The sequence below is a fragment of the Tripterygium wilfordii genome, chromosome 1, assembly GCF_013401445.1.
Source record: "Tripterygium wilfordii isolate XIE 37 chromosome 1, ASM1340144v1, whole genome shotgun sequence".
NCBI lineage: Eukaryota > Viridiplantae > Streptophyta > Magnoliopsida > Celastrales > Celastraceae > Tripterygium > Tripterygium wilfordii.
Window position 1 is genome coordinate 8,341,560 of NC_052232.1, and position 22,171 is coordinate 8,363,730.

Here is a 22,171-nt window from a genome sequence, read left to right on the forward strand (position 1 = left end):
TTACGGAAGGGAAGACAATGAAATTGTTTAAGATATTGTTAAGGATAATGGTAATGGATCACATCCATATGATTTGAGAAATTTGGATCTTAGTGATTTTTCTTTTGATGATTTTGATCTTAATAACTATGTTGATAAAGACGTTGATAGAATTAATGAAAAAGATAATTCTAGAAACGAGGACAAGCTTGACGTGCAATGTGTAGTTGGGAGAACATATGCAAATGATTATTTTTTTTTAAGTTTTCATTTATCCTGTATTTTTGGTAAAATATATGATGGACAATGGAACAAAGATGAACATTGATTTATGGAACTTATATATTTTGGTTTTGTCACTATAAGTATATAATTCGATGCACTTCTCTTTCTATGTTTCGTGCCTATCTTTTCGATGGACTGTACATAAATATGTCGATATTCTGTGATGCATTGTCGTCTTTTTTTGGGGAATAGTATTTTTTTGGAAATGCCAATAATTTTCTTGATTGTTTTTTATGCATAGTTTAGCTTGTGGATGGACTGTCCTCGGATTGAAATAGATTTGTTGGTTTCGATATGAAAATTAAGTGGGCATGTTCATCAAAATTTTTTTATCAACTCATTTGAATTATTGGATATATATAGTCCATTCAAGGATGGAGATGTACAACAATAAGGACCCTGCTTTGAATTAAATCTCAAAAGCTAGCTCTAATTTGCTAGTCCTAAACAAATTATGGCTCCTAATTAAGCTATAATCCATGCCCTTAATTATAGACAAGAGTATATTCACAACCCATGAAATAAAACTAAATAAAAAAAATTATAGATTTGATGCCAAATAAAGATTTCAAATCAACTCTTAAGTTTGAATGACATGGATCCTCTACTAGTATTTTGTTTAACCGATAACAATATCATAAAAATTATTTTTTTGAGATCCGATATAGGCTCAAACTCGGGGCTTCAGACCCATGCGTACATAAATTTTTCAACATTTCGAGTACATACGGTTTGATTTTAAAGAGATTCACCACTAAACTATCACCCAATTAATTCCCTCGATTAGTAGTCTAAGAATGGCATCTCAAAAACTGTGCTGTGCACACACAATAAGATTGGTGGACCTAACTATAGAAAAATTTGGAATGCTAGATCCATCAATAATCGACCCTATCATCATCATTTAATTATATAAAGTATTTTCAGCCACAAATTCCCGATCTCTCTGGTATATTCTTTCTTTCTTTCTTTTTTTTACTGTTTTTATTTATTTATCTTTGTCAAGTCAATAATAAAAGTTTGGAAGTCAATATCATAATATAATGTAAGGGCTAGTCCCACTCAACCAGTCTTCAATGGCCAATGGGATGAATATCTTACTCCACAATAATAATGTCAATAATATCTCTCTTTTCCGTGGAAGCATCGAAGCCACTTCATTGTCTAGATGTGGAAAATAAAAGGGTGACAAAGCTCAAATTTGTCCGATCGGGATTAAATAAAAGTTTGACATAAGTTATATGTTTGAAATTTGAGTCAAAATACAAAAATTTTGTCCGGTTTAAAATCGGGTCCGGATCCAAACACAGAAATCTTGTTTGATTTACCTGTTAGGACCCTAATCCGGATTAAGTTATTGTTCGGTTCACTTGTCTTGATTTAAATCAATTGAGGTTTGGTCAATTAAGTACACCCGAAATCTAATCCGGGTCAGGGGCCGGACAATGGGATAGGTAGTTGTCCGACTCAGAATCAACTTTTTGCCACCCTGATAAGAAAATGTAGTGCCTTCATTTATACTCTTAGATATTTAGGGTTTGTTTGGTTTAGTAACTGAAGACATAACTCTAAAATTACAATACTTCAAATTGTTTATGTTTGGATAATACCTCTTGAAGTCGATCGGTACATAATACATTATTGTTACAAATTATACATGTCAATCAAGTACATGATAATATCATACATGAATTCGATAGAAATTGAACCTACGACCTATAAAGAGGAAAGAACTATCTCCATGGTCATTGGCCGACCTTAACCCCTATTATTTAGAGGTCATATCTAGTATTCAAAGCCTCGATTTGATACCGTTCCTCGGACCGCAATGAAATAATGCTTTACCCCTAGATATCCAAATTAAAATCGTAGTATTAAAGATAAGATAACAATATAACAATCCCTAGCAACATAAACTCAAGGAGTTGTTGGTTTTCAAGTGGGTGTTGATGGAAAGCAATTGGAGTTGGTCCACATATCAGGATGCATGAGTGGCAAGACTGAACCCCCTTCTTGTACAGTGCCATCTAATCATTCCTTTCATCAATGGTTTTGTAAATTTTGCAAGAAAATTTGGGCTTTTTCATCTATCTTTTTCAGCAATGGAGGATACTTGTGTCAATTTCTCACTTACAACAGTGTCTGAAATGAACACCAAAAGTCACAAATTTTAAAAGAAAGTGAAGGAAAAGGAAGAAATGAAAACTCTCTCCCTCTCTTGCAATAAAAATCTGACACACACACACTCTCTCTCTCTTATGCAAAAGACAGACTCTCTCTTTCCTCTGGTGCTTCACTTTTTCACTATTGATATAAAAAAAGGCAGCCAAAAATAATGGCGGTTGTGTGTTCATTTCTTTCATTGAGCGAATAGAGAGACTGAGAGAGACAGAGGGGGAAAACAATAGCCCAAACCCATAAATACCCACTTCATTTTATGTGTATAAACATGCAATGATTCTCTGTGTCAGAGGTTTAAAATCTCTTGAAACAGTCATTGGTTCCATGGCCATGTAGCTTCAAGTTGCTTTTCAAACTACATAATACGCGAGTCTCCATATCTAAGTACTCGAACGTTTGCAGTGTTTCGTGGTGGTGTTGGGTTCCTAGCTTGGAGATCTACTTCTCTGTTTGGTTGTCAGGCAGTCTCTGGTACTTCCAAGCTGAGATCTACTACTCTTCTACCCGATTTTGGCTTGAGTGCGTTATTGGGTTTCTCCTTTTGATACTTAATTGTTGACTGTGAAACCCCAATTACAACTTGACAAGTGATTTGGGTCTGTAGAGCTAAAATGTGGAGGTCCACTTGGTGAGGATTTTGTGGAACAAAGATTTCTGATTGTATACTACAGGTGCTGCTTGGGTGGGGGGTCATGATAAGTGGGAGCTCATGAGGTCAAAGTCAATCGTGTTTTGCAGCAAAACTGGCTTCGGTTGAGGATTTGTCCTGGGTTTCACATTTATCTTTGTTGTTTGTACCTGAATCTCCGTGAAGTATATATCACATGCTACGGGGGGTTTCCTTTCTTTGTTCCCTTTGATGGGTATATGATAGAATTTCTCAATTGGGTTTGGTTGTCGAAGGGAAGGGAGTGGTGGAGTCATGGTGTTCTGGGGAGTAGAAGCAGCAAAGATGGGGGTTGTTAAGGGGTTTGTTCGGTGTATTATGGTGCCTGCTTGAAAAGCTTCCACTTGGGATTTGAGAGTAATTCTGTATTAATCTCTTCAAAATGAGGCTGTCATCAGCTGGTTTTAATCCTCAACCCGAAGAAGGTACGCTAATGTTAATTTCTGCTTTGTGTTTCAGTCTGGGTCCCTCTGTGAGATATAGGATTTAATGACCTCTCCTTAGTTATTGAATGTTGAGCAAAATAAAATTTTCCTTATTGGTTTGCTTTTTTGATTAAAGATCCTAAACTTACAAAAATCCTAGAAACCTGAAATTATGTAATTTTTACTCTTGATTTTACAGTCCATAATTGGTGATCCTAATGATGTTTGAAACCTAAAATATGACAAATCTTCACTTTGTTCCGCAATGAAATTTTGCAGGGGAGAAGAGGGTTTTGAACTCTGAACTATGGCACGCTTGTGCTGGCCCTCTTGTTTCTCTTCCAGCTCTTGGTAGCCGTGTTGTTTACTTCCCACAAGGTCACAGTGAGCAGGTCAGTTCATTTTTTTTAAATTTTTATTGTGATATGAGTACACAGTTGACTAAGTAAGATGTGATAACTGCTTCTACTTTTCAATTATCAGCATCACCTAGATGGGCATTTGTGTGAACACATCAGAGCTTAATAAGATTTTATTACTTTTTTGGCAATAAATTGTATTTGTTTGTAGCGTATCGATCTGAGTTTTACATTTGAATAACTAAGAATTGTTGTATGTCAAGAATGTTGCTCGTCGATTGTTTTTGGAGCTTGACATATAACTCTGGTGGTTTTCTTGTTTTGTTCTTAAAGATCTTCCATTGTTGGAGTGAAATACACTTATGCTTTATGTTAAGATACGCTTGTTTGCAACCTTCATTCCCTTTCTTAAGCACATATTATTACTCTGTTTAGGTTGCTGCCACGACCAACATGGAAGTGAATGCTCACATCCCTAACTATCCAAGCTTACCTCCACAACTTATATGCCAGCTTCATGATGTTACAATGCATGTAAGGGTGCTTCTAGTCATTTTTGTATTTTTGAGTGCTGGTTTTCAACTTTTTTATTTCCTTGAGATCTTATTTAAGAGGTCAAAAAAAAAATACCAATTTCAGGCAGATGTTGAAACAGATGAAGTATATGCACAGATGACATTGCAACCACTGAGTCCGGTATGCCACATATTCTCAACTCACATTTGATATCTGCCTCTTTTAACCTTGTGTGGTAGATTGTTAAAGATTCTCAAACTGACCTCCTGCAGCAAGAGCAGAAGGAAGCCTACCTTCCAGCAGAGTTGGGTATCCCCAGCAAACAGCCAACAAATTATTTTTGTAAAACATTGACCGCCAGTGATACCAGTACTCATGGAGGATTCTCTGTCCCTCGGCGGGCAGCTGAAAAAGTTTTTCCTCCTTTGGTTAGTGTACACTGTGGTTTGGGAATTCGACTATTAGTTCTGTTCAGTGTTTTGCAGAAAATCTCTAACGTCATAATTCTGGACGTACAGGATTTCTCTATGCAGCCTCCTGCTCAAGAGTTGATTGCCAGGGATCTTCATGATAATGAGTGGAAATTCCGGCACATCTTTCGTGGTGAGTTTTTCAAGGAAATAGTTCTAGATATGAAAGCTCATTCTGGATATGCATTGGGAATTTTGGACTTCAACCTTCATGATCTTTGCTGATATGAACTACAACTGCGAAACAATTGGTTAACTGCGAAACAATTGGTTCTCTTTTGATGTGATAGAAGAAAAATAATCCTCATCATCAAACTTAGCCCCATCCTTGATGACCTCATTGACATGCATTCAATTGACTGTTATTCTTGGATATGGTTGTTTGCAGAATGGAGTTTTAAGTGATTCAGTGTAGGATAATATGGGATTAATTTTAACGGCTTTTGTATATGTTTCTATAACTATCAGGCTACCATGTGCAGAATATGTAGTCTCTCTTGTCATTTACTATAAGAAATTATGAACTACTTAGATCTGTTATTGTTTCACTAGTTTTCTATATTGCTTTTTTTTTTTCACCAGGAAAATCAAACTAAGACTAATCCTTTGCCGCTTCGATTCTATTAATTGTGGAATCATATAAACTTTCCGTGGAGTGACATCCATGTTATTATCTTACAAATATTTTAAGGAGTTTTGCAGTTGATTACAGCAACCATTAGTTATTTATCTTTTGTTCTTTATGTAGGCCAACCCAAAAGGCACCTTCTCACAACAGGTTGGAGTGTGTTTGTTAGTGCTAAAAGACTTATTGCTGGTGATTCGGTGCTCTTTATCTGGTAGGTATCCACTGGTCCTTCGTACCTCCCTGTGTGTGGCTTTGATCAGTATAAAACATCTTACTTTCTGTTTTTAATCTTTTTTAGCAATTGAATTCCTGTGGTCTACAAAACTTTGTAGTACCAACCATCCCATATTATGAGACTTGAATCCTAGATACTTTGGGAAAGATATGCCAACGGATTTTTGGTGAATATTGTAATGTTGATCGTGTTTGTTTTGGCTGCAAACTTTATTATAAGCTTTGAGGAAATAACACTTTGATGTGCCTCAAGAGTAATGTCCTTTCTTGACTCGTCTACTTTATGTACCTGGTAGTGGTACCCTCATAGGGCAGCTTCTTATTTCCTTTTCCATTTGAACATTTTGGTTCTCTGGCATATTTGAATATGGCTCTAAGTATGTTTCTTCACAAATATATTCACGGAAAGTCTGATACTTATTTCTTTTGTTAGGAATGAAAAGAATCAGCTACTTCTTGGTATTCGACGTGCTAATCGTCCACAAACTGTTATGCCGTCGTCAGTTTTATCAAGCGATAGCATGCACTTGGGGCTTCTTGCTGCTGCAGCTCATGCAGCTACAACAAATAGCCGCTTCACCATATTTTATAACCCAAGGTATGATTTCGTTCATCTGGGCAAATATTAGAAATATAAATCGTCTTTTTTTTTCGACTCACATCATTTCTTATTCAGGGCTAGCCCATCGGAATTTGTCATACCGTTGGTCAAGTATGTTAAAGCGGTCTATCATACCCGTGTCTCTGTTGGCATGCGCTTTAGGATGCTTTTTGAAACAGAAGAATCAAGTGTTCGTCGGTGGGTTCGCTACCATTTCATTTTACTTGTCACCGACTATAATTGCTGAGACTACTGTGGCATTAGCACTTTCTGATTCACATAATTTCTTAAGCATTTATATGCATGTTTTTGAATGACAAAGCTTGCGGTTAGGTATGGTGTGGGCCATAATTTTACTGCTGGCTTTGGCCACTGTACATATTTCTTGCTGCTGAAGATTTTGTTAGAACTTGGAAAATAAATTTTCTGCCAGAACAATTTACAGAAAATTTGGAATTCATCATTATGAGGTGTATAGAGAGGAAGTTTGATCTCTCAGGAATGCTCTAATGTAGTGGCGAGGGGAAAAGAGCCCCTGGTAACTGGCATAGACACAAATAAATTGTAAGAAAATGGCGTGACTATCTTGTGGGTGTTTCATCGTGATGTTCTGCTGTTACATTACATGTCCCATCTGATGACCGTTAGATTATCTCGATGCCTCAAACATATATCTATTGTTTCCTTCGGTTCATATAGATTTTTGATAATCTGCACGTCATACTCATCTGACAAGTGTGTATTTTCAGCTACATGGGCACCATAACTGGTATAGGAGACTTAGAACCTACTCGCTGGCCAAGCTCACACTGGCGCTCAGTCAAGGTTTGTCAAGAACAACTTGATTAAATTCTGTATTTTTGGAACTATTGCCCCGTGTAGTCTTGTTCTGTCAATATTAACTTCCACAAAATTATGTTGCTTGGTGTTTTGGGATGTGTCTGTGTGGTCTGCCATAGTGACATTGCTTCAACTTTTGATGGATTTTTTACTAACAAATGAAGGTTGGCTGGGATGAGTCCACGGCAGGGGAAAGGCAGCCAAGAGTTTCACTGTGGGAGATTGAACCTTTAACAACCTTCCCGATGTATCCATCTCCATTTTCTGTCAGGTTTAAACGACCATGGCCACCAGGACTGCCCTCATTTAGTGGTATGTTTCAGTGCTGATACTTCTAGCTGTTTTGATTCTGTGCATACCTTTGTCTTCTATCATCTGAATGTGGGACTAAGTGTAGAGTAACTGTCTTCTATCATCTGAATGTGGGACCAAGTGTAGAGTAATATATCACTACTCTGCCAGTGTATTGCATTAAGGATAATCTTTCACCTTGCTACATTCGCTCTGAATTTGCTTACTTTTCTTTGTTAGGCATCAGGGATGATGATCTAGGAATGAATTCTCCCCTTATGTGGGTCAGAGGAGATGGAGATCGTGGTGGAATCCAATCTATGAACTTACAGGGAATCGGAATGTCACCATGGATGCAGCCTAGGCTTGATGCTTCCATTCTTGGTCTGCAACCTGACATGTACCAGGCTATGGCTGCAGCAGCACTTCAAGAGATAAGGTCCGTAGATCCTGCGAAACTGACACCTGCATCCCTTCTGCAATACCAGATGCCGCATAATCTTGCTGGGAGGAATGCCGCTTTAATTCAGCCCCAAGTGCAGCAGTCTCAGCCTCAACAGGTCTTCCTTCAACGTGTTCCGGAAAATCAGCAGCCTCTCTCTCAGTCTGAGGTTCAAATTCGGTCACAAATCCTTCATCAACAAGCGCAGCATCAGCATGAACTGAATAATCGACAGCAGCAGCAAGAGCCACTGCCTCTGCCACTACCCCAGCAACTGGCTGACAATCCACAGATTTCAAATACTGTCTCTGCAATTTCTCAGTTTGCTTCTCAATCTCAGTCACCAGCATTGCAAGTTGTCTCTTCACTTTCTCAACAGCAGAGTTTCTCTGGTTCAACAGGGAACCTTATGACTAATGTTTCTCCGCTGCAAAGTCTATTGGGTTCGTTTCCACAGGATGTATCATCTCACATGCTCAACATGCCTAGAACAAACCCACTGATAGCTTCTGGTACCTGGCCATCAAAGAGAGCTGCGATTGAACCTACTATTTCTTCTGGAGCTCCTTCATGTAATATGCCCCAGGTGGAAGAGTTGGGGCCACCCCAGACAAATGTCTCTCAGAACTCTGTTACACTGCCTCCTTTTCCTGGCAGGGAGTGTTTGATAGACCAAGATGGGAGCACCGATACGCAGAGCCATCTTTTATTTGGTGTCAATATTGAGCCTTCATCTCTGTTTATGCAGAATGGAATGGCAAGCCTTCGTGGAGCTGGCAGCAATAATGACTCCGGAACTATACCCTTTGCTTCCAATTATATGAGTAATGCAGGGCCTGATTTTTCTCTCAATGCGGCAATGACTCCTTCAGGTTGCATTGTTGAATCAGGTGTGCTGGAGTCCTCAGAAAATGTTGGTCAAGAGAATTCACAAAGTAATACCTTTGTCAAGGTGAGTTTTTCTTTGTTGACATCCTAGTTTATGTTGAAAAATGTTGGTCAAGAGAATTCACAAAGTAATACCTTCGTCAATGTGTGTTTTTGCTTGTTGGCATTCTAATTTATGTTGAATTGACTCTAGGAGTTTCTTCTTGTCATTTTGATGTATGCAATTTCTTCACTGACATGGCTATATTTTTATTTAGGTCTACAAGTCGGGGTCCTTTGGAAGGTCACTGGATATCACCAAATTTAGCAGCTACCATGAGCTACGCAGTGAGCTTGCACGTATGTTTGGCCTTGAAGGCCAGTTGGAGGACCCCCTGAGATCAGGCTGGCAGCTTGTATTCGTTGACCGGGAGAATGATGTTCTTCTACTTGGCGACGACCCCTGGCCGTGAGTGCTAATCTTTTACTGTTTATTCTTGAATGATTGGTTAACTTAATGATTTTCATATATATAAATTCCTGGAAGCAAGGTTACTTTGGTCGAAGATGATGGTTGAAGAAAATTAAAAAAATTCTTTTTTTTTGAGGCATGTGTTTCGGATACTTCTTTATTAAGAACCCTAAACCTCTATAATGTTGGGCAATATTAGACTCGCCTTTGTATAGTAAACCCGGGATGATACCACTGTCATATTCCCTTTCCTCTGTGCACCCCTTTTGGAAGTTCTACATTTTAAGAAACCACTAGCCATTGTCGTTAGTTCCTAAGCTTGCTCTTCTTATGTATTGTGTTCTTTGGTTAGTGTTTGTTTGAATACATGATTCTCTTCTATCCGTCATTTGCTTCGAATACTTGTCTTCATATGAATATGAATGCAAAAAACTACTGTGTAGTCCATCCATATGTGCTCTTGATATTTCCTCTGGACTCAAGTCATTTGCTCACTCTCATCCTGTTTATGGTACAGGGAGTTCGTAAACAGTGTGTGGTGTATCAAGATACTTTCGCCACAAGAAGTGCAGCAAATGGGCAAGCATGGCTTGGAGCTTCTGAAATCTGCCCCAATCCAACGGCTTTCTAATGGCATCTGCGATAACTATATGAGCCATCAAGATTCTAGAAATCTGAACTCTGGTATAACCTCTGTGGGGTCTATAGAATACTGAACAACTTGAGCAGTTTAGCAATCATATGCTCGCTTTGTAATATTGTTGGCTCTTCAAAACTTCTTTATAGGTAAAAAGGGCTACTCCGTTGCTACTTATCATAATATACACTCTTACTACTGTAATTAGATGGTATCTCTTTTCCAAATCTACGATACTGAAACACATGTATCATCCGTATTTTGTTAGGATTCCAGGTTTCTTTAGATATAGTTGCTTGTTTCTCTTCCTGTTCTGTCAAATTTATGATGAACTGAAAGCTATGGGGACTGAACATGATGTTTGAACATGGCACATTTGGGAGATCAGATCCCATTTGATGGTTTTTTAATGGAACAAGGTATGGAAAACATCTTGATTATTCTCTTAGATTAGTAGATACATGAACAACAAGGCTTTGTTTTGTAAACGAGCTGAGTTTGAATGTACGTGAACACTCTATTAATGTTTGTGATGGGCTGTATCAGAAATTAATCGTTTATGTTTTGTTTTCAGACTAATTTGTGCACCCTTATTATGTATATCTACTATTTCATATGCATAATTACATATACTTCTTTATGTTGAGTTTCTGTTTGGGTCTGTTAAAACTGCTGTTTAGGATGGACATCTGAACAAGCAGAGAGACAGATTCTTACTCATTGAAATGGTGTGTGTGTGTGTTCCTTTTATTTTCAAGTATCAATAAAGGCTTTCTTTAAGTGGGTAGATTTCTTCTTTTTTTTGATAACCGAGAGTACAACTATATAAGCTTGTCTTTTGAATATCCTATATGTATCTAAACTCGTGGATGCCCTTATTAGTGGGTGGGACCCTTGTTGTCGGCAGGACGAACATGTGGAACATGTGATGCTTTCAACATTGTGAAGATTGATGGTTCTTTGTACTTTTACATGTGTTGATTTGAGGGACCAAGAGAGTTGTTGTTCAGTTGAGACTGGACAAACAAGCTAGCCACTGAATAAAGTTCCAAAGCTAGTGCTTTTTTCTGGGTGCATGGTTGTGGGTCTTGTGACTTGGTGAGTACAGTTGGGAGTACTTTTACCTTTGAGAGGGTATGGATTATGGAATGGTGACAAGGTAAGGACACTATCAACTATTAAAATGGTGGGGTTTCCCTATTCAACCACCACCCATAAAAAGATCCTCAAATTTGAGAGGACATGTACTTGGAATCTACAATTGTATCTTGGTCTTCTGAAATTATTGCCCTCCAATAATAACATTAGTATTATACAAGTTTATTTCATTGATAAGTTCCCACATTGGAAAAATTAAGAGATAGTCGTAATAGATAAGGAGAACTCATAACCACACACATTAAGACCGATTTTCTGGACCTAAGTGAGGATGTTGGTAATGAAGGAACAAATTTGTCAGAGTTTCGACCGTAAACAAGCAATATTTTAATGTGTTTAGGTTTGTGGGCATTGCGACTCTATCTAGAGTTCAAGACCGTAAACAGACACTATTTTAATGTGTTTAGGCTTGTGGGTATTGCGAGTCTATCCAGAGTTCAACCCAATTTATCTGAAGTCCAAAGCCCAAAAAGCCCAATTTATCCGAAGACCAAAGTTCTTGGTCAGACATCCGCAATTCCAAATGGAAGGATGGGATAGGAAAAAATATGGAAAATAGTTGATCGAAAGTGTGATTTTGGGCCCCAATCCAATTGCATTGAGGCCCAACAGTTTAGAGAATGATCTGGTATGCATCATAAACCCACAGGCCCAAGAAAAGTGGTAAGATCAACACACTCAACTAGGGGTGTCCATCGGGCCGGGTTCCGGGTTATCGGTCCGGGTTGGACCCGACCCGATGATTTTTGACAGATAAATGACCCGCCCGATAACCCTATTAAGAAGTAACCGGGTTATCGGGTTTCGGGTTACCGGGTTACCGGTCCGGGTTTCGGGTGACCCGGTAACCCTAAACAGGCCCTAAGCCCACCTGAAGCCCTGAATACCTGTTTCAAAATTCTTGAATACAGAATTACATATTGATAAATTGATTCACAATTTAACAAAAAACCTTAAAAAGAGGTTAAAAAAATGGCATCAAATGAAACATAACAATATAACAAAAACATACAGTCTTCCAAAACCTGTAAACATAATTCATGGCACTAAGTCCATATAACATACACTCATACAGTAGCACTTGAGGAGCAACAATATAACATGCTTTTTTTAAAGACCTGTAAACAAAAGTCATGGCACTAAGTCCATATAACATACAGTAGCACTTGAGGAGTCTAGCATAGTCATGGCATACAATCTTGTCTTCAAGTCTTCAACCTTCCCCAACATTACATACACTTGCACTTGAGGAGTCTAGCATAGTCATGGCACTAGGAGGTCCACATGGATAAGATCCACAATCCAATTCTGAGAAAAAATTGTTCACTTACTTCAATATTCAAAACAACCTAATGAGACAAATAAGTGCAACTTGAATGAAATTCTGCAAATACTTTAAAAGAATAAAAGCTCAAACACCAATAGATAAAATAGTTTCTAAAATAATAAAAGTTTAATGCTTGTTATAATCCACCATTGCATTAAGTAAGAAAATCTAATTACCTTCTTCAACAACCCTCTCCACTTCTTCAGCAGCATCATCATCAAGAATCATCTCATCAACCTCAATTGAAATCACATTTTTCAACCAACTTTGTGTGCATAAGAGTGCTTCAACGGTTCTTGGCAGCAAGGAATTACGACGATCTGTTATCACACGACCACCGATACTAAATGCAGATTCTGAAGCAACAGTTGAAGCGGGGATAGAAAATATATCCCTAGCAATGGATGCAAGAATTGGAAATCTGCCCTCCATCACTTTCCAAAAGTTTAATAAATCAAACTCATCCGTTGGATTCTCGCGATCATCTGCCAAATACTTATCTAACTCCGATCTAGATATAGAAGTGGCATATTCAGCTCGATCACAAACAATATCCCACATATTGGTGACCTTAGGCTTAGAGGTTGATGATGATGAGGCCGAATCTGAATTACTTCTCTGAGATGAATGTGCAACATGTGATTGTGATTGTGGAGTTTCTAAAGCTGAACGGTATTGCTCATATAAGTCCTCCATCAACTTTTTTGTCCCCTCGAATATTTCGGTACTAGTTGTTCTATCAAAGGATAACTCTAAACCTCTTTTGAAAACATCCAACTTACTCCTTGGATCAAGAACTAGAGCAACATAAACTAGCATATTGACCTTTGAAGTATTTCCAAAATATTGGTCATATTTGCTCATCATATCAACTGACACTTCAGAAACTACTTTGTAATTGCTCGTCCGAGCTTTTTTCAAATGATCTCGGATAGCTTGAAACCGAAAGAAGTAGTTATTGATTGTGACATAAGTACTACCAGATAATGCTATAGTTGCATCATAAAAAGGCTTCAAAAAAGGGATAAGCTTCCTAGCATTCTCCCAATCATTGAAACCAGGTGTACCAAGAACATTTGTAGTGAGAAAAGAGTCACGGTAACCTAAATCTTCATGGTATAGGCGATCAAATACCAGCTCATACTCTAGAGCAACTTCCAACATCAAATAAGTGGAGTTCCATCGTGTCGCCACATCAAGACACACAGATTTAGTAATAACAACACCAACTTGTTTCGCACAAGCCAAGAACTTGGATTGTCTCTTAGGAGACGATCTCACATACTTCACCGTATTCCTAATTTTTTCAATTGATTCAACACACTTTTGTAGGCCGTGCTTCACAATTAGATTCAAGATATGAGCAAAGCACCTAACATGGAGATAATTGCCACCCAACACATGTTTAGACCCATATTTCTTCATCCAATCTACTGTACCATCATTTGCAGCAGCATTATCAACCGTGATGCACATAATTTTTTCTATCCCCCACTCTTTAGTAACACTCTCTAATTGTTTACCAATGCCCTCTCCTCTATGGTCCTCAACCATACTAAAACTGATAATCCTCTTGTGCAATATCCAACTTTTGTCAATAAAATGCGCCGTTATACACATATAGCTTGTATTGTTGGAAGAGGTCCACATATCAGTTGTGAGACTAACTCGGCCTATGGAACCACTTAAAGACTCTTTCAACTTCAGCTTCTGAGCATTGTACAATTTGAAAACATGTCTAGCAACTGTTTGCCGTGATGGTACATTAAATTGAGGCTCCATAGTTTTGCAGAATTGTTTGAATTTAGGGCTTCTAACAATGCTGAATGGGAGTTCATCACAAATTATCCACTCAATTAGACTGTCACGGATTGCACTGGTAGCAAATTTGTGAAGCCTCATTTCATTGATTAGGCTTGTACCATCCTTATCCCTATCTCCATCATAAGATATTGTGTAGTTGTCCATGGGACCTTTATTGGCCTGCAAAACTTTGCACCTTTTGATATGGGCTTTCAAATTCTTCGTGCCATGTTTATTGCCATCAGCCATGTATTTAGCCCCACAATGATTGCATATAGCTTCTGTATCTTTCCCTTCTACTACCACTCTCTTGAAATGATCCCAAGCTTCTGATCTCTTCAGTTTGAGTAGGTGTAGGAGCTGGAGGTACTGGTGGTGGAGGTGGACCCATAAGTGTAGGTACTGTTGGTGGTAGAGGAGGATTTCTCCTTTTAGTTCTTGTCATCTGCATTATTAAGATTCATAGTAGGCAGTAAACCAATAATGCACAGTTTGCAATATAAGTTTATAATGCAGTATGCATAGTAGGCAACATTAGGGTGGACAAAATCTCTTGCACACAATGTGACATTGATATGAACAACATTAGGGTGGATTGAAATGGACTTAGATGGGATAACATTAGGGTGGATTAAAGTAATCTTGTGTTGTTTTTTTAGAGAAACCACCTGGTATTATTCATTGAAGAATTCATAACTTTCAGCCGTATAAACAGAGTTATTATACAGTCAGGGACATCATTCTCAATGATCAATAAAGTATTTGATATCCTCCCTAAAGAAGCAAGAAGATCAACATACATGATTAAAAGAACAATCCATCAACATTCCTAACCTTCTTGTTTCATCAAAGATCAGTCCACAGGGAGCTAGTAGACACAAAGCAATAAAGCAATAAAGCAAAGTAATTTCGCAACACAAAGCAATAAAGCAAATCATGGAATCAATATTAGAAAATTAACAATTCAATTAAGAATAAGGGAAATCATCATACCAGAGTTGGCAAATCAGCCGTCTGCTATGCGATAGGTCAAAATCCAATCCCTCCCCAGCGAAATCGAGATGCCCAGTGCTCACAATTGATGTTCTCCGATCTGGTTCCAGGCGCTGGCATAATTGTAATAGAGAGCGAGTTTGACAGAGACCAAGTGATGAAGATAGTAACAGAGTAAGGGAGAGTCAGTCCCAAAAGTGTGAGAAAACCTAAAAATACCTTAAGACCCAGCGATTCTTCTCTTGAAATCAGGATAATAGATGACAATGACATCAGAACTCCATCATTAGAAGCAACAAAGTATCAGAGAATGCAATGGATGCGGTGGCCGGTGAGTGTGCTTGTAGTCGTAGAGGTGGTGGTTGATGGATATTGGAGTGGAGAGACGATGAGGCGGAAGAGCTTAAGCTACTTTTGATATGGGTCAAGCTTCTCACTTCTGTTAATGACTTAATGGTATTATATTAATTTATTAAGTATTAAGACTTCATTAGTAATTTTTTTATATATATTATGTAATAATTAACTAAATAAGTTATCGGGTTATCGGGTGACCCGATAACCCGATAACACATAACTATCAGACCCGGGACCCGACCTTGTTAACTGATATTCGGGCCGGGCTCAACCCGGCCCGATAAAAATCACATCGGGCCAGTCCGATAAGAACCGGGTCGGGCCGGGTCTCCGGGTTGTTCCGGGTCTACACACCCGATGGACACCCCTACACTCAACCGTCTTTGCTGGCGCCTGGAGCTGGGTGGCCTAAGAAGCCTTTTGGGCCATGCCCAATTCTCGTATAAGTAAACTAGCCCACCTTGTTAATGGGCCTCCAGGATACTAATGGGATCGTTAAATACAAAAATTCTTCTTTTTCATTCAATGGGCCTTTCTTAATATTTGGCAGGGCTGAGGTCGGCGCCTCTCCCTCATAATCGAATTGCCACAAGGCCCATAAATTTAGATAGTGATCTAGCCCGTTTCACAAACCCACGGCCCATGTGTCCAATCGAAGTAGTAGGGCCAATACATTTAACCAGGCTGGACCATTAAGCATCGTCCAATTCCCGTACCAACACTAGTGACTATACCAGCTTGTTCAGGTACTTCAGGATTCGAATGGGCCTTTTGATAACAAAGAGCCCGTTAAATACAAATACTTATACGAATGGGCTTTCATATATATATATATATATATATATAGGATTTATCACATAAGACTCTAATGTAAGGGTGTAAAATAAGGGTTACATTTTAATGGTGTGGATAATAAGATGACAAGTGAGGTTCATTGCTTTGGGTTCCACATGTTTCCAATCAATAGTGTAAACATAGACCCTTATTTTAGACTATTACATTACACCCTTATGTGAGATTCAAAGCAGTGAACTCCACTTATCATTTCACTCCATCCTCCAAAAGTAATGCGCATATGAGAATTCCTGTGATAGAGCTCCAAAAGTGATGCGCATATGAGAATTCCTGTGTATCTATCTGTGTGTGTATATGCTAGCGGAGGACGTAAATATTGGTCTTTTAGGAGATGAAGCAAGAAAAGGGTCGCTCTAGTGACCTGATAGGACGCCATTGATGATTACAGGTTAATCACTCCAACAATTATATGCCAAACAAAGTCCATGCAATGACACTTGGATCGATGAGTTTATGAGTTCTTTCTTTTTTCATTTCATTCTAAGGCTTAGAGTTCTCAGGATAACCAACCACAGCACATATAAGGGGTTGATGATGGCATCCTGCCTGTTTGGCGGATATACTCGGCTTGTGCTGCACTTCTTTCTGCCTCTTGGTTTTTCCTGGCTTCTGCTGCAGCTCGTTTTTCTTCCGATCTTTGTCTTGCCATTGCAATCTTCTTCACCATTTTTGCTTTAGCTTGGGCTCTCATCTGCTCTACCTTTGCCTGCATCAAGTTCAATAATTTTACGGTACAACCAGCAAAATTTCTACGACGGGAGGATCTTATCAGAACTGCAGTTCAAGGGAAAGTACTGTTAATCATGCACATTTGTTTGGCTTAGATGCAAGGTTATGAATGGATTTTCCAGTGCACAACTAATTAACCGCAAACATCATCCCAGCATCCCACTCATTCCACATAGTTTGGAAGTTCGATTGCCAAAGCCAAATGCTTAATGGATGATGACAAATGATGATCAAACTATTACCTCTATCCTCCGCATCTCTGCTTCCAGCTTTGCGTTCTGCTGGCTTTCCCACGCTTGGATTTTGATTTCTTCACGCTTAAATCTGAGAAAACCAAACATCCTTTGTCAACTTGGCAGAATCAAACACAGACTATATGATAGGGTACAATGCAATGAGACAAGTAGAGGAATACCTCGCCACGTGTCTAGATTTTTCAGCTTCCTCCCACGCAGCTGCACGTTTTTCAAATTCAACCCGCTCAAGCTCTTCCCTATCAGCGGCCCCAACAGAGGACGCATTCTTCTCCAGCTCATTTTTACTAGCCCAATTAGCAATATTCATCTTACCAAGCTGGACGCCAAGGGCTACAATCTCTCGCCTTGTCTTCATCTTCAGTTCTTGCTCTGACAATTCTGTTTTGCTGGGTTCAATTGGATGCGGTGTTTCCTCATCAGTGGTTGGAGTGGGTGCTGGTGCCCCTCTTCGAGGAGTAGATGGGATAGAAGACATTGGGCTACGAAGTGGAGTGGTTGCGCCAACAGGTGTAGCAGTTCTCGAAGGCTCTTGACTGGGAACAGGGGTCATCTCTGTACCCATGTCTCTCATGCAAACTGCCCTTATGGGAGGAACAACTGCATTGCAAATTCATTAAATCGTAAAACATTAAATTAGATGTGGGAAATAAAAAGACATTACTTAGTCACATATTCTGACAAAAGCAGAATTTTTTCAAGAAACTATCATGGGACATAAATTCCCTCATAGCTAATGTCATGTGCGGAAAGCCTCTCCTTCCACATTCTCCCACCCCAACGAAGAAATATAGGGTAAACAGAGCTTTTTTGTATTTCAGTAACATGGAGTCATGGACAACCTCATACTTTCACTCTCTACAAGTTGGCCCTCAGATTGCACATCCGGAACAGCTTGTGCACAAGGATACTGGACCTCGACAAGACTGGTATATAAGTCCAAGAACTTCTAGGAAACTAAATCAGTTACGCAAATTGTTTTGCCTCTATTTCATTTTCCATATAACAAACTTCACACCATCATTTTGCATTTCTACAAAAATAAAACCATTACAGGATTCCATTACTAAAAGATAGCAATCTAGATGCAGTCCCAGCTCCAAGATTGCGTGGCTTAAGTTGTATGAATTTAAGAAAATTGATCAACACAACCATAGATTATTTAAAGCACATCACATTGAACTTAAGAAAATTTATCCACAAGAGAGAATTTTAAAATGCAAAATGCTGAAATGATAAGAGTAGAAACATATGCTGTTAAGCACGATACAACCATAAACTGTAATTAACTAACTGCTAAAAGATTTTCATTCAAATACAGACAAGACAAAGTTTAAGACAATATATTCTTCATATGGTCCGAATTAGAGGTCATGTATTCCTACATTAGATATGCAACAGAAAATCTACTAAGCCACAACATTTTATGTAAACAGCACAGGGGATTAAAAAGTTTACCCGTTGCATCTTCTGCGGAGCTCCTTGTACAAGATAACTCCATGTGACCCACTTCCTTCAAGTCCTTACTCAGAGGACGCAAATCACCACATGCACTTACCCCAGATGCTTGACCCGAAATGGGATGACTTCCAGGAGGAACAAAAGAGAACTTCTCCAATGCCATTTGTGTCGTAGGTTGGCAAAAATCTACTCGCTTAGTCTCCGCTCCCCTGTTATTTGATGACTTATGATCACAGTGTGCCACCTCTGGAGCAACTCTGACCATATTTGATATTGGTAGCCGATTTGTTTGGTTGTATGGAGCATTCCTCTTAGGATAATTAGGTTGTACAATATGCCTGTTTATGATCCATTTTTCAGCATCATTCCATTTAGACGGCACTGGTCTAGAGAATGATCTTGAAAGCTGATTGTGCGATGATTTTTCCCCTTTATCAAATTCAAAGCTGGATGAACTAGCATTGCTGTCATAATCAACACTTTCATCTTCTAGTATTCTCATTGGATGAACTGCACTCGAGCTAGCTGTATCACCCTTTGAGTATTGCTGCATCTTAACATGACCAGCACTGACATTTTCTCTTCGCAATGTCTCCTTTGGCTGGCAAGAAATTGGATCATCTGGGCTGGTTTCCGACACCACCGACCTGGATTCTTGCACGGAGGAAACTTCTAAGCTAGTAGCTGCAACTGCAAGACATATGTCTAATTCAATACAGAGTCTTTGATTAAAATGCTATGCTTAGTGCATAAAACTACTTACATTAGGCTCAAAGGACAACTAAAAATGTACTAGTTGAATTAAATCAAGTCTAGATTCTCGATGGAGAACAACACCAGCGTATGGTTTTATCATCAAAATCAAGATAAAATTAAGTTACTGGCCTTCCTCATAAAAATCTCCACTGTTGGAAGCTAACAAGCTGTTTCTGACAAACTCAGCATCCTCAAGCTTTGTAGGCGAGGTCCTTGAGTTACAGTTTGATCCATCTTTTTTCCTATGATGGTTTGGCCCCATAAACTTCATCCTCAGCTTACTTGGAGATATCATACCAGTCTGCAATTTTCCCCCAAAAACAGTTTAAGGGGAAAAAAAAAGAAGCTATATCAGGCTTTGATCCACAATCTTTCTTATATCTGTTGACAAAGTAAATTCAACACAATCCACACCATTTCAAGTTATTCAATCCAAAATCAAATATCTTAGTAAATTTTCTAAGGCAAATAAACAGTAAAAAAAAAAACCATATTGGCCAACCCAAATGCATCTGCAATCATGAGAATTAAAAGTTAAATCTTAAATCACAGATACTCGAACTTTGCAGAAAAGAAAAACAAGACCCCAATAGCAAGTTAAACAACCCAAACATGAGAACCCAGATTTCTAAAACAGCTAATGTAAGATTGTAATAAAACCAGATGTCATAACTGCATAAGGATCAAGTTTTCACTCACAATGATCCAAGTAAGAAAAAGGCCATAATCACTCAGAAGAATCACTAACATGAAGCCCAAAAAAAACCCAAAACTCCATTAACCAGAAAAACTTAAAATAATGAGAGAAAAAAACCATGAAACCTTCAAAACCAACAAAAACTAAGAAATGGGTGTCCTTTGAAATTTCCGTCAATCTTCAACTGAGGGAAACCATACCTGTGGTTTGTGTATCCTCTCGTAATCCATTAGATCCCTTTCTGTTTCTCTCACCAGTCTTTACTCTCTCTCTCTAAGAGCAGCCAAAATGCAGCACCAACAGCAGAGGAAGGTTGAAGCCTCTCTACCTCTCTCTCTTCTCTCTCAGAGTCTCTGTGGCTTTCTGGGTTCAGACTTCAGACTTCAGAGAAGCTTCGTAGGCGACAGAAACTCGAGAGGACCACAGTGGATGATGACCCACTTCGAAACAAATCTGGAGGGTTAACCCCCTGTTAGAAAGCAACGGTCCCATCGAGACTTGGGTCGGCCATGTTAATTAACACCTCTGACCGCTGATTATTATTTAATATATAGTAATAAGACTGATGGTGAGGAGGGAAATCAAAGCTGAGAGACACAGAGAGTAATAAAACTGATGGGTTTGAACAACTGTCTTCGATCGATCGATCGATCAATCAGTCACCCAAAAGGAGAAGATGTTATTGCCATAAAATGTCTTATTTTCAACAGTTTTATCCATCAAATAGTCTCACAGAGAATCCACATGTTGTCGTTTGTTTAAGGTTGAAAATTCTCCCGCATATCTTGCCATGCCTTGCGTTGTGTGTAAATTATTATTATCCATCACAATATTCTCATATTCATATATGCAATGATCAAATTTTCTGTGAGAAAGGAGGGAGGGGGGGTGAGGTCACGAGTCAAAGATACTCAATTACATAAACACAGTAATCGAGGGGGTCTTGTTGATTCTTATCAAGTGAGTGACTGAAAGAATCATGAATGTATTTAACTACTCCTTATTGTCAGACTCTGATGGGGGACTAGCCGTACATAGCTCCAGAATCTTATAATCTCCTCCCCTCCCCTCTTTTCTTTCCCACATAAAACAATAATATATAACAAGTATTTTCTAATAGCAAATGACCTAGGATTCCATATACATGCACATAACCCTCAAAATGCTTTTACTACCCTCTTTACAGTATCAAATCAATAATAAACCTTATCTATCGATAAAAATAATATTCAACTCAAAATCCTAGGAGATTAAAGCTAAAAGGGTCACCAATAAACATGTTTTGCTTATCATAAACTTTCTAAAAAGAATTGATTTTGGGGGTCCAAAAACATCTTCTTTAATCAGTTCAACCGTGTGTGTATTGATGATTGATTAAACAAAGATGGGGACTCTGGAATGTGGACAATGGGCATTATAAGCCCATGCTCACGTGCAGTCTTCCCTTTGTCACTACATTCTGCTCGATTGAGACGTGACCGAATTTATTCATCCTAGATTAAATCAAGTTTGAACATAAGTTATATGTTTGTAATTTGGGTCCAAATATAAAATTTTTGTCCGGTTTAAAACTGGATCCGGATTTAAACACAAAAATCTGTCCGATTTACTTGTTCAGACCCTAACTTGGATTAGGTTATTGTCCGATTTACTTGTCCAGATTTAAATCAATCTTGGTTTGGTAAATTAAGTACGTCCGAAAGACAATCCGGGTTAGAATCCAAATATGTGAATATTTCGTAAATATGTGCTATTGTCCGACTTGAAACAAACCCAAAACCGATTTTTTCCCACCCTAATACTTGGTTAGGGTTTGAATTAGCTGATTTTAGTTCAAAAACTCTGGTTGGTATTTGTCACTTCATCATATTACAACTTATTCGGTAC

At 38.6% G+C, this 22,171-nt stretch overlaps 2 protein-coding genes across 3 annotated transcripts; one reads left to right on the forward strand and one right to left on the reverse strand.

Annotated features, from left to right (window-relative positions):
* Nucleotides 1-2,483: 2,483 nt before the first annotated feature.
* Nucleotides 2,484-10,467, forward strand: LOC119984041 (auxin response factor 6-like). 2 transcript variants are annotated; one of them, XR_005464835.1, is made up of 15 exons: nucleotides 2,484-3,537; nucleotides 3,817-3,929; nucleotides 4,332-4,430; nucleotides 4,536-4,592; nucleotides 4,685-4,840; nucleotides 4,931-5,015; nucleotides 5,631-5,721; nucleotides 6,178-6,342; nucleotides 6,421-6,543; nucleotides 7,095-7,170; nucleotides 7,350-7,497; nucleotides 7,717-8,870; nucleotides 9,064-9,254; nucleotides 9,775-10,043; nucleotides 10,163-10,467. XR_005464835.1 is itself a non-coding variant. In XM_038827831.1 (14 exons), the coding sequence occupies exons 1-14, from the start codon at nucleotides 3,495-3,497 to the stop codon at nucleotides 9,971-9,973; spliced, it is 2,700 nt and encodes an 899-aa protein (XP_038683759.1). In that variant the 5' UTR covers nucleotides 2,485-3,494; the 3' UTR covers nucleotides 9,974-10,420. The 2 variants fall into 2 exon arrangements, 1 of the variants encoding a protein (XP_038683759.1); XM_038827831.1 differs by having other exon boundaries at nucleotides 2,485-3,537; nucleotides 9,775-10,420.
* Nucleotides 10,468-16,747: 6,280 nt separating this feature from the next.
* On the reverse strand, nucleotides 16,748-21,021 carry LOC119984219. The gene is made up of 6 exons (XM_038828100.1): nucleotides 20,485-21,021; nucleotides 19,717-19,888; nucleotides 18,829-19,521; nucleotides 17,532-17,970; nucleotides 17,359-17,440; nucleotides 16,748-17,093 (listed from the first exon to the last, which is right to left on the reverse strand). Exons 1-6 carry the CDS (start codon nucleotides 20,512-20,514, stop codon nucleotides 16,884-16,886), a joined length of 1,626 nt encoding a protein of 541 aa, XP_038684028.1. The 5' UTR covers nucleotides 20,515-21,021; the 3' UTR covers nucleotides 16,748-16,883.
* Between the last annotated feature and the right edge of the window lie 1,150 nt (nucleotides 21,022-22,171).

What these genes read in the sequence shown, in the direction of transcription:
- LOC119984041 (XM_038827831.1), top strand. Translation starts at nt 3,495, where the DNA reads ATGAGGCTGTCATCAGCTGGTTTTAATCCTCAACCCGAAGAAG. An exon ending in TTCATGATGTTACAATGCAT is followed by an intron (nt 4,431 to 4,535) that starts GTAAGGGTGCTT and finishes TACCAATTTCAG; the next exon opens with GCAGATGTTGAAACAGATGA. An exon ending in GAAGAATCAAGTGTTCGTCG is followed by an intron (nt 6,544 to 7,094) that starts GTGGGTTCGCTA and finishes GTGTATTTTCAG; the next exon opens with CTACATGGGCACCATAACTG.
- LOC119984219 (XM_038828100.1), bottom strand. Translation starts at nt 20,514, where the DNA reads ATGGATTACGAGAGGATACACAAACCACAG. An exon ending in AGAGGATACACAAACCACAG is followed by an intron (nt 19,889 to 20,484) that starts GTATGGTTTCCC and finishes GGAAAATTGCAG; the next exon opens with ACTGGTATGATATCTCCAAG. An exon ending in CAGAGATGCGGAGGATAGAG is followed by an intron (nt 17,094 to 17,358) that starts GTAATAGTTTGA and finishes AACTTGATGCAG; the next exon opens with GCAAAGGTAGAGCAGATGAG.